The sequence below is a fragment of the Vipera berus genome (assembly GCF_964194415.1).
Source record: "Vipera berus genome assembly, chromosome: 5".
Classification (NCBI taxonomy): Eukaryota; Metazoa; Chordata; class Lepidosauria; order Squamata; family Viperidae; genus Vipera; species Vipera berus.
Genome location: NC_138207.1, coordinates 14271823 through 14284726, shown reverse-complemented (window position 1 = coordinate 14284726; position 12904 = coordinate 14271823). Strand labels below are relative to the sequence as shown.

The 12904-nt window shown below is 39.2% G+C and overlaps 1 protein-coding gene across 7 annotated transcripts in view; it reads left to right on the top strand.

Moving 5' to 3' along the window:
* Positions 1–12904, top strand: part of NAALADL2 (N-acetylated alpha-linked acidic dipeptidase like 2) — a 649741-nt gene that overhangs the window by 181152 nt on the left and 455685 nt on the right. For all 7 annotated transcript variants that reach the window (XM_081328125.1, XM_081328124.1, XM_081328126.1 and 4 more), the window contains exon 2: positions 8017–8626. In XM_081328125.1, the coding sequence (XP_081184251.1) occupies positions 8151–8626 (476 nt within the window). In that variant the 5' untranslated portion in view covers positions 8017–8150. The remainder of the gene's footprint in view (positions 1–8016; positions 8627–12904) is intronic.

Sequence of the window (12904 nt, the reverse complement as noted above, 5' to 3'; positions counted from 1 at the left end):
CGTGTCTTCCTGAAATTCTAATTCAAGGATTTTGACGTCTTTCTCAGATGGTAATTTTAGGTGTGTTCATGGATGACAGAGGTTTCTACTATGGCTGTTGTGAAACTTGGGGAACTTTGGCACTTTGAACATTGGCATTTTGGTCAGGGTGGCAAGTGGTGGACCTAATAATCAACAAAATGTTGATTCCTGTTCACCATAATGGTATTCCTCTGTGAAGGACATTTTCTTCTGAAGTATGGCGACTATACTATCTATTCTCCTCTATGCCCATACAATACCTTATTTAAGGATTAACAGATTACTCAATTGCTGATCTCTCTCTCTCTCTCTCTCTCTCTCTCTCTCTGTGTGTGTGTGTGTGTGTGTGTGTGTGTGTGTGAATATACTGTATACAGTGGTGGGATTAAAATATGTAAACAAACAGTTATCTGTGTGGATGCCACTTCCAGACGTCCATTTTGGGCTTGGGCAACAAAAAATTAGCTACCTGTTCTGCCGAACTGGTGCGAACCAGCTGAATCCTACCACTGACTCTCTCTCTCTCTCTCTCTCTGTGTGTGTATTATCTTCTTCTTGCTGTTCATCATTATCACCATTTTAGCCATTGTCTTTCCACTATCTTTTGCCAATTTACATATATATATATATATATATATATATATATATATATATATATATATATAGATGGTAGAGGACAGGAAGGCCTGGAGGAATGTTGTCCATAGGGTCGCGATGGGTCGGACACGACTTCGCAGCTAACAACAACAACAATATATATATATATATATATATATATGTGTGTGTGTGTGTGTGTGTGTGTGTGTGTGTGTGTGTGTGTGTGTGTGTGTGTGTATGTGTGTGTATCTCAAGATATATAGTATACTTTCTTTTTACAATCTTGTAATCCCTTAATTCGGGATAGAGTCAGGGCATTTACTAGCCAGATGCCCTTCCTGACACCATGTGGAGTTCGCAGCAGGTATTTTTTCTTCACGCCCTAGGAGAGAAATATCTGCCGTTACATAGGATTTGGGAGTGGGAGGTGAGCATCATCATGACGAGACCACCACACTGCTCTCTCTCTCTCTCTCTCTGTCTTTGTGTTTGTGTCCCTCTCCCTCCCTCCCTCCATCTCTCCCTCCCTCCGTCTCTATCTCTGTGTCTGTCTCTGTCGTCTCTATTTCTACACCCATTTCTGCAATAGCCTGTGCATTTTAATTCAATAAATGAACATATAGAAAAATAGATTGAGGGAACAGTCCCAGAAAGTTTTAAAATTGACTATAAATATGGATGATCTCCAAGTGCCATTGTCTTTATGCGATCTTTGAGCCTATATTGTCGAACTAGATCTTTTTGAGTTGTTGACTGTTTTGTGCAGATTCACTCGAGTATTGATGGAGAAGTGCAGGAGGGTCATGTTTTAAGATGTCCTTGGGAATGTATTCATGTCAGAACACAACCATGAATTGAAAGTTTCCTTGGCTGCTTTAGCTAACTTCTCACTAAACCATCACTGTGATGCATTGAGTAACTTTATTGTCACTACAATATGTCAAGTCTTGGGCACGTACTTTAGATTACATTATCTTTTATGTCATGAGCCACACTTCCACTGAATTATATGGGGCTGTTTTTAGTAGCTGAGGGATTTAGAAATGGAGAAGATTGTTAAATATAAGGTGAATTGGCAGAAGAATTATAGAAAGCCATGAAGAGGTGAAAATGTGATTAGTGTTACCAAAATATATAATGTCACTAAAGCGGAGCCAAGTATTTGAAATTCAGCACTGACCTTGATACTTTGGATTTCAGCCACTAGCATTTGCATTATCTCTCTTTTCTATCAAGAACACATTATCTGTCTTTTCATTGGGCTCTGGATGTGGTTTTTGTTCTGGATGGACTGAGTAAAAAGTTTTTCTTTTTTTCATTTAAAAAAAATATATATGATGAGACTCAAGAACAGAATCAAGCTAGGGTGTTTGACAAAGCATGAATACATGGAAAATTTTCATTAAGTGGTCATGAATATCTCTTTGATACAGTTAACTCCATTTGTATAATTGATATATGAAGTGACTATCAGCTTTGTCTGATGACATTTCTGAAATTATGGACTTCCACACAATCCAAAAATCAGTCAGTCAGTCAGCCAACCAGCCAGCCAGCCAGCCTGCCTGCATGTCTGTCTGTCATCATCTAATAGGAGAGGTGTAATGTCTTTAAGTGGATAAGTATATGTCTGCATATATAGTACATTGTGAAAATAAATAGTCTAGATTTCACTACCAGCAGTTCTCATAGCAACCTGTGGTACCTACATGAGTTGACACACTTTTGAATACATTCAGAAAGTTATTGTATAAGAATGAACAAGTGCCACATATTGAGATACATGAACATGAAAATGCAAGTAGCTCATTGCTCTGATTCACAATTCATAGCTAAGAAAAACAAACCTAAGAAAGCTCATATCTGTCTGCTGCTTAAATGTATATAAGAACTAATTTGGACAATACTTTATTATAGTGGTCAAAAACATGCAGATTCACAACTGTTAAAACTGTTAAAAATGTATATATATATATATATATATTCAGATTGGGGACCAAGTTTGGGAAGAAGAGAAGGGTGAGGGGTGACATGATAGCAGTGTTCCAATATCTCAGGGGCTGCCACAAAGAAGAGGGAGTCAAGCTATTCTCCAAAGCACCTGAAAGCAGGACAAGAAGCAACGGATGGAAACTAGTCAAGGAGAGAAGCAACTTAGAACTAAGGAGAAACTTCCTGACAGTTAGAACAATTAACCAGTGGAACAACCTGCCTCCAGAAGTTGTGAATGCTCCAACACTGGAAGTTTTTAAGAAGAGACTGGACAGCCATTTGTCTGAAATGGTATAGGGTTTCCTGCCTGAGCAGGGGGTTGGACTAGATGACCTCCAAGATCCTTTCCAACATTATGATGATGATGATGATGATGATGATGATGATGATGATGATGATGGTGGTGGTGATGATAGAAAATGGGAGAATAACTTTGATGTATATGATGAAGAGAAACTGTCACTACTAATGTCACTGTTGTTATTGCTAATTTTTTTCCTTAACAGCATATGATGCCTGAAGTGCAGTTTATTTATTTATTTATTTATTTAATTGATTTTATATACCGCCCTATTCCCGAAGGACTCAGGGCAGTTTACAGGGCGAGTTAAAACAATACAAATAAGTAAACTTTAAAACAGAATTAAATAAGACTAGCCCACAATTAAACAAATTAAAATTAAAATTAATTAAAATTAAAATTAAAATTAAAATTAAAATTAAAATTAAAATTAAAATTAAAATTAAAATTAAAATTAAAATTAAAATTAAAATTAAAATTAAAATTAAAATTAAAATTAAAATTAAAATTAAAATTAAACCCCCTCAGTCTAGGCCAGCAAGATTAAACAACCAAGTTTTAAGGTCCCGGCAAAACGAACGAAGGTCTGGGGCAGTTGGCATTAAAATAATATTCAAATGCTGATAAGTTTCAATGAGTGTTATGGGCAAAGCAAAGAATTGTGGGCCTTAAGAGCAAGTTATAAATTATTTCAGGGGTCTTCAAACTTGGCCCTTTTATGACTTGTGGACTTCAACTCCCAGAATTCCTCAGCCAGGCACACTGGCTAAGGAATTCTGGGAGTTGAGGTCCACAAGTCATAAAAGGGCTGAGTTTGAAGACCCCTGAATTATTTGGTAAGCCTTGGGTCAGTGTTTTGCAGGAAGTAGCTATTTCCCCCCCCCTTTAATTTAGATAGATCAATAGATATAATTTTTGAGAGAAATGTGGAGGTTTTGGTTCAGTTGAGGAATTTAAGAAATATTTAGGTGAGCTTCAAGAATTAAAATGATAGGGATATTCCCCCATTTTCTGAGTCGATTTGTTTCCTCTGAAGAAAAAGATATGACAGAAAACAGAAATCTCAGTGTAAAATATCCATGGAATTTAAGGAAATGAGAATTTTTGGAAAAACTCAACACTTTTAGAGGTATCCTCCTAATTCCTAAGGCAGGCATCTATCTGAAAAACCTTTCTGAAAGAGCTTTTGGTAATGACAAATTTTCCTAGTGGAAATAAGAACTGTCTAGGAAATCTTGATCTGGTTTGGGAAAGCCTATCCAATTAAAAAAAAAGGTTGTTGATACAGGCTAACAATCATTTCATGGAATTTAATCTATTTTTTACGAAATGCTTGCATGGATAGATTGGTTAACATTACTGATTTGCATGCATCCTAGTGCCTGAAATTTTCCTTAAAGCAGTTATCAATGTACCACACTTGGATCCTGCTAATTGATGTTTATTTATTTTGTTTCATTTAGCATGTACATTTAGACCATTTGATTTTACATGTTGTGTTCTATTTAATATGCAGAGATCTGAAGGCAGCTGTTATGTAATTCTGATTTCTACTTCTAGCTCTGATAAAAGAGGCACTTTAGAAGTTTGCATGTCTGGCTTGTATCTACTATAGCATACACTCTTAAGCACACACGCACTGTAGAATTAGGAAGTAGTAAAACAGGTTTTTTTTCATAAATTCAACTCTCAAGAGGTCCCAGACCAGTTTAAAATCATATAGAGATAGTCCTGGACTTTAGTGACCATTCAAAGTTACAACGGCACTGAAAAAGTGACTTATGACTCGTTTTTCCGGTTACAACCTTTGAAGTATCCCCATGGTCATGTGATCACAATTCAGATGCTTGGCAGCTAGTTCGTACTTATGACCGTTGCTGTGTCCCAAGGTCATGTGATCACCTTTTGCAACCTATTGGCAAGCAAAGTCAATGGGGAAGCCAGATTCATTTAACAACCAGGTTAAATGCAGTGGCAAAAAGGGCCATAAAATGGGGCAAAACTCACTTAACAAATGTCTCATTTAACAACAATTTTAGGCTCAATTGTGGTCGTAACTTGAGGACTACTGTACATAAAAAAGATCAATCTAACAATGGCAAAAAATAGGGAGAATGGCATGAAAGAATGGCAAAAACTAAACCACCAAGAGTCACTCTCAGTGAAACTGAAAAATGTTCAAAAACAAAGTCTTTGCCTTCCACATGTATGTGCAAAGAGAAATGGAAACCCCAACATTAATGAATTACATGATCTGAGAATGTAGCAATAGCATTTAGGCTTATATACTGCTCCATAATGCTTTACACTAGGGGTCTTCAAACATGGCCCTTTTATGACTTTTGAGCTTCAACTCCCAGAATTCCTCACCCAGTGTGCCTAGCTGAGGAATTCTGGGAGTTGAAGTCCACAAGTCATAAAAGGGCCAAGTTTGAAGACCCCACAGCACTTTCTGGGTGGTTTACAATGTAAGCATTATTTGCATATTGCCCCCAACAATCTGGATCTTTATTTTACCGATCTGAGAAGGATGGAAGGCTGAGTCAACCTTGAAGCCATCAGGATTGAACTCCAGGCTGTGAACACAATTAGCCTGCAATTCTATTAAACCACTTTAGACCTGAAACAATGATTATGTTGCTGATGGCGAATCTGTAGATCTGTTCAGTTGTTGTGTATGTGTGTTTGAGGACACAGATTTTTGAATTAATGAATTCTTTGTAAAGAATTAGGATTGTCCAATTAGGTGCTATGCATTGAGACAGTTTTGGGTGCTTTTTCCACCTTCATTTTAGTTGGCGGTCTCTGTTTATTTTTTTGATATGCTTTGTAATCTTTTTCTCCCCTGTTTGTAGATGTATTAGGAGTTTACTCCTCCCTTTCTGTGCTGCTGGTGTCTAATGAAGTTTATCTAATTCATGAAGCTATCTGGAAGATGGATCTTAGATGAGGGAAACTATTACTAGGTTACAAGAAAGAGATGGAGATTGTGTTGCAGGTGTCATTCAGATAAGTGCCCCTTTGAGGAGTTAATATCTGTATTTACATTACATTCTAATGGATGGGTCTGTCTTCGGTTTGAAAAGCGTTAAATTGCCACTGCTTATGTGATGGAATCTCTATAGTCAAAACTATGAATGAAAACGAGGCCTCATCCCTGAAGTCAATTTTGAAATGATTTGTTGAGAATTGATTTTGAATGTTTAGATTAGAGGTCAAAGTTCTACGCTGAGGGCATGTCTGTTAAGATAGAAACAGGCTAAAACTGCCACCCTTCCACTTTGTCATTATAGAAGCCATCAGTTGAGACACGATTACAATACATCTAAAATAGGAGGCAGATGAAAGAAGAAGGAAAAGTATGAACCTTGAGTAATTGATACCTCCATTTAACTTACTTATATTTGTCTTATTCGTTTGTGTTTATATATTTATAATTTTATAGTGTTTATGTTAACAACATTAATTGTATTAATATTTAGAACATAGAATAATAGAACGGGAAGGGACCTTGGACCTGTTTCCCAGAGGGGGAAAAAAACACTGGGTGCCGCAAGGTGGGGAACTTCATTGAAGAGTTTAATTAAAAAGAAATACAGGCTGCTGTGCATGAGTTCTCTCTCTCTTTCTCTCCCTCTCTCCCTGTCTCTCTCCCTCTTTCCAAACTTCTGCTCACCTGGCAAGCTGCTTTCACGCTGTTCTGGACAAACAGACACACATTCTTATTGGGCTGGCTCTCCTGCTGCTTCCTGCTTCCTGTGGAGATGCAGCAAAGGCAGGAGCCCCACCCAATAAGCTTCTCAGCTTTTCAGAGAACAGCGTGAGTCTCACACACACACACATACACACACACACATACACACAGAGAGAGTGTTGTGATTCAGGGTCAGCCTGTGGGTTCGGCAGTTGGGTCGGACGACTCAGAGGAGGAGGGGGGTGTTGAAGAGCTTGCTGATGAGAGCCCTCAGCCAGGCCCCTCCCACCTGGTCACGACGGAGACCCAGCTGTGTGAGCCTGACAGCGTGGATGAAGATGACCCACAGCTGGCCCTGTTCAAGGACACCCGACGCAGGAGGCAGTCAATCAGGAGTAAACAGAGGAAGGCAATGGGGCACCTCGGAAGGAGGCAGAGAGAAGCCACGCCCTGAACTGTATAAAAGGGGAATGCGTGGGAGGGCTGGTTTGCTGAAGGCAACCGCTTGTATAGTTCCTGTTTCCTAACTCCTGTTTCATGGTTGGTGTCTTGTTTTGCTCTGTTTTATGTTAATAAATTTGGCAGGCTTAATTCCAGCCTCTTGCAGTTTGTAAAGGAGTTGTCCCTGCCTTTTCTGCAGGGCCGGTAGCAGGCTGGTACAGAACAGAGAGAGAGAGAGAGAAAGAGAGAGAGAAAGAGAGAGAGAGAAGGGAAGTGCAAGTGCCTGTCTCTGTCTCTCTCTCTGCAAATGGCTGGGAGCCGCAGGAGAAGGCTAAAAGAGCCGCATTCTGCTCCAGAGCTGCGGGTTGCCAACCCGTGCCCTATACCATTTCAGACAAACAGTTGTCCAGTCTCTTTTTGAAAGCCTCCAGTGATGGAGTACCCACAACCTCTGAGGAAAGCTATTCCATTGGTTGATTGCTCTAACTGTTAGGGAATTTCTCCTTAATTCTAGGTTGCTTCTCTCCTTGGTTAGTTTCCATCCATTGTTTCTTGTCTTGCCTTCTGGTACTGTGGAAAATAACGTGACCCCCTCATCTTTATAGGAGCCCCTCAAATATTGGAACACTGCTATCACATCTCCCCTAATCATTCTTTTCATTAGACTGGATACTGTATACCCGATAATTGATTTATTTATATTTATTAATTTATCTAATTTATGTATTTAATGTATTTATTTGTTTTAATGACTGTTTTTATTTGTTTTAACTAGTTTTATAGGATGTCACCTAGAGTTATGTTTGTGAAATAGGTGGCTGTATGGATCTGATGAGCAAATAAACTGCTCTTTTAGTTAGGAAGAGTTTTTTCCCCTTATCTCAACAAAAATCTGCCTTCTTGTAGTGTAATTTTTTTAATTATTATTTTATATCCTGTTTTGACCTTTCTCTGTGTTATTTTTCCCCAGGCATTTGAACATGGCTATCCTATTCTTCTTCCTTGATCTTTTCTTCTCAAGGCGGAATATATCCTGCTTCTTCAAGATTTCACCTTAGTTTGTAGACCTTTTAATTATCCATATTTAATGCAATAGGTAAAAGGATGGCTTACCAAAAAGTCCATGCAGATCAGAATGCACAGTATTTAGATAGTGAAGACCTTCAAGCCACTTCTCTGGAGTTAGAATGGGACATGGAGAAAGAACTGGAGGAGCTGAGCTTTGACCATTTTGCTTTGGATGGAGCAGTCCGTCAACCAACTGAGAGTATGCAAAATGCTGACTTGGAGTGCATTCAGCCATCAGCATCTCCCAAAGGAAGGTTTGAAAGGCTCCAGGAAGATCCAGATTATATTTCTTACCGGACCCAGCATCCACCAAAGACCAATTGCTGCAGCTTTTGCTGGATATTTAAGCTATTTTGCACCGCTACAAGTTTATTTATTTTGGGGATTTTGATAGGCTACTATGGACATGCACAATGCCCACCTTTACCAACATCTTCAGAAGATAGTAATCCTGCCATCATTCAGGATATTCTTAAAGGTATCGGAGCAAAAGATCTTGCAGACATTTTCAGGTAAATGGTATATTCCTCCTTTTTAGCTGGATGATGTTGTCAAAAATATCTCCTTTTATTTATTACTGTGTTTATCTTTCACCTGTTCTATAGGGGCTCAAGGAAAATGAGGAAAAATATCTCTACAGAGGTATTTTTCATTTTATCCCTACAGCAAAACTTCTATCAGGTAGATTGGAATATGAATCTTCTGCCAAAAATAAGGAATTCAGAATAGGGAGAAAGCAAAATTTTACAGCCACATTGGGTCCAAAGCTAGATAAAATGTCTCTTTCGCTGAGGGAATGTATCTTTTTTTAATCACTTTTTAATCATAGCTTAAGGGGTAATTTCAAATTTTCTAACCAAATCAGTGGACAGAAATGATCGCCTGTGGAAGATGACATACAACTACCATATGTTTATCATGCATTGGATGATTAATAATGTTTCATTTTGACAGCTAGATTTTTTTTCACATTGTGAGAATATATATCAATAGAAATGACCTGTTGAATATCTGTAGGTGTGGTAAAAGTTGGTGAACCCTTTTGAATTTTCAATATGTCTGCATAAATATGACTTAAAATATGATCTGCTCTCTGCACAAATACTAAAAGTAGACAAAGGGAACCCAATTAAACAAATGAATCCAAAATATTTTACTTGCTCATTTTTTTATTGAGGGAAATGATCCAAAGCTATATATGTATACACGATAAAAGTATATAAACCTCTAGGATTATCACTTCATTTAAAGGGGAAATTAGAGTTAGGTGTTCCAGTTGATGAAGTGATGAACAGGTGTGAATGTGGGGGCTCCTGCCTTGTTTAAGGAACAGAATTTTGGATATTTGTTATCAAAGTTTGGTTTTCATAACCCAAGTATGTGGAAATGTGTCATGGTTCAAATAAAGGAGATTTCATAGGTATTTCCACCAGTTCATTGTCAGACAAATTATATATAAATGGAAGCAATTCAATACATTGTTAGCCTCCCATTCCCAGGACTGGTTGAATATAACCACACCAAGAGCAAGACATATAATAATCCAGGAGGACTCAAAGAAAAGTAATATCTAGGAAACCTTAAGACTTCTCTTACATTGGTGAATGTCAGTATTGATAAGACTATCATTAGTAGAACACTGAACAACAATAGGCTGTAGGGCCAAGTTGCAGAGAGAAAGTCACTGTTCTCCAAAAAGATTAAGTCTCATCTATGATTTCCAAAAGTTCATGCAGACATATCAGAAGAACATTGGAAGAATGCTCTGTGAATCAATGACACTAAAATAGAATGTTTTGGATGGATGAGAAGTGCTATGCTTGGCAAAAGGCAAACACTTCCAACATAAGACCCTTTTCCCAGATGTGAAACACTGAAAATTCAAAAGGATTCCCAAACTTCTAAGCACCACTCTATATGGCAGGGGTGTCAAACTCAATTTCATTGAGGGCCGCAACAGCATTGCGGTTGTCCTCAAGGGGCTGGGTGGGTATGGCCAGGGTGGGCGTGGCCTACTGGGTGGGTGTGGCTAGAGTGCATATGGCCTACTGGGTGGGCATGGCCAGCTCTACATTGTTCGCATCAAGGGTGCCTATGGGGGCCTGGGCAGGAATGGGACAGATATGAGGGTCTCTGGCAGAAGGAGGGTCTCTGGGCCAGGGCCAAGGCAGAGGGGGCAGTTCCCTCACTGTTTCCAGGATGGGTTTGCGGGCCACATGAATCCACTTCGCGGGCCGGATCCGGCCCCCGGGCCTTGTGTTTGACATGTCTGGTATACGGTATACAAGCAAGTGAGTTCTGTCAATTTATTTGCCACTGAATATTTCTACTTAATGGCTTATTTATTGCCTTTCTGCATTAATTTTATTGTTTGATAATGGTACTTTTTCCAGAAGTACATTTTGCAAAGATAATGCTGGTTTTTTATGGAGGAAATTACGCTGTGTTTATAAAAATTCATTTAACCAAGTCCATTAAAGATCTGCTTGGAACATTCACACAATATTGATTTGATTAGTGTTAACTTGGAAGATGTATCTTTGTCAAGCACGCTGTGCAAACCCATCCTATTTGCTTAGCTGTAGTTTCAAAATGTGTCGTGCAATTTCAGGAATGAATTTATTCAGTGATCAGGCTAAGTGTTTTTGTGAACATAGCCACTCAACAATAGGTTGTGTAGAGAATACATTGATTAAACAGTGCCAAGATTTATTGAACATTGCTAAGTGAATCTTCATAGCAATATCTCTAGATATCAAGTTTCACCTCATAGGAAGAAATAAATCCCTTAGGCCTATTCTGAAGAAACTCAGGGGCTACAGATAAATAATCTTTATTGAATAAAGTAGGAAGCCATCATCAAAGATTTCAGCAATTACTGTGATTCAAGAACACATGCTATTTTTTTTTAAAAAAAAACTGTCTTAAAGCTAAAGGTAAAGGTTCCCCCGCACATGCGTCCTAGTTGTTTCCAACTCTAGGGGCCGGTGCTCATCTCCGTTTCAAAGCCGAAGAGCCAGCGCTTGTCCGAGGACGTCTCCGTGGTCATGTGGCCGGCATGACTAGACGCCAAAGGCGCATGGAACGCTGTTACCTTCCCACCGTAGTGGTCCCTATTTTTCTACTTGCATTTTTTTTATTAAAAAGTTTTTATAAAAGTTACAATACAAACCCACCCCCAAACCACCCCCCTCCCCCACTTCCCAGAACTGAATACAGGGTTATAAAAATAACAATCAAAATCTAAATAACATTAACATGGTCTGATGGGTTTGGGGTTTTAATTACTGTTTTTAATTAATTTATTGTATTCGGGCACAATTGTTTAATTTGTTTTTAATTTTTGTATTTTGTACTTTTGGTATTTATTGCCCTGTACACCGCCCTGAGTCCTTCGGGAGAAGGGTGGTATACAAATTAAATAAAATAAATAAATTAATTAATTAACCAACTATATATGTAACCAAGTTCCTAACGCACTTTAACTCCCCTTTAACATGAACACAAACAAGATAAAATAAACATAATAATAATAACATAAAAACAAGATAATATCCATATTATCCTCTCGTCTGGACTACTGCAACGCTCTCTACATGGGGCTGCCCTTGAGGACCACCCGGAAGCTCCAACTGGTACAGAATGCAGCCGCGAGAGTGGTGTTGGGAGTTTCCCGATACTCCCACGTTACACCTCTGCTCCGTGAGCTGCATTGGTTGCCAGTTGTCTTCCGGGTGAGATTCAAGGTACTGGTAACGGTGTTTAAAGCCCTCCATGGCATGGGGCCGGAGTACCTCAGGGAACATCTGCTGCCGGCATCAAGCTCCCTGCGCCCTGTGCGTTCCCACAGAGAGGGCCTCCTCAGGGTGCCACCGATCAGAGAATGTCGATTGGTGGCCCCCAGGGGGAGATCCTTCTCTGTGGGCGCTCCGGAGCTGTGGAATCAGCTACCAGTAGAGCTCCGGATGGCGCCCGATCTTCGCTCCTTTCGTCGCGATCTCAAGACATTTTTGTTTGTACAAGCTGGCCTAGCCTGATGGGGATCGGTGGGGTTGTTTTATCTTTGGTCTTTTAATTTTATCTTGGGGTTTTTTAGAATTGTACTTCTATTGTTTTTAACTAGGGCAATTGTTTAATTTCTTTTTAATGTTTGTATTTGCTATTTTATTCTGCCCTGTAAACCGCCCTGAGTCCTCAGGGAGAAGGGCGGTATATAAATGTTATTAAATTAAAATTAAATTAAATATTATTACGTGCTTTCAAACTGCTAGGTTGGCAGAAGCTGGGACGAGTAACAGGCACTCACTCTGTTACGTGGCACTCACATGCTATTTTTTTTTAAAAAAAAAACAACTCTCTTGCAGTTTGTTTATTTGCTGGTCTGTTTTTCTTTGTCCTTTGTTTTTTATAACTTTCAGATTTGCTGTCATTTTGCTTCTCATTGGCTGTGTGAGAATAAAATATTTAATCTAAATGTTTCTGAATTACAAGTTTCTGAATTTGGCATACCGTATTTTCCGGCGTATAAGACGAGTTTTTCACCCATGAAAATCTTCTCAAAAGTTGGGGGGTCGTCTTATACGCCCAGTCGTCTTATACACCGGAAAAAAAAACATAAATCAGTCGAGCATCCCCGTTCTTGCAAAGCAACTTCAAGCCTCCTTAGTCCAGTCCCCCCTCCAACGTGACTCTCCCTTCCCACCCCCCCAAGAGCCTCTAAGCCCCTTCCCCTTCCCCTTGCAAATGCCAGACCCCGGGAGCGGCAGGAAGCCCCTCCCCCTCACCCAAGT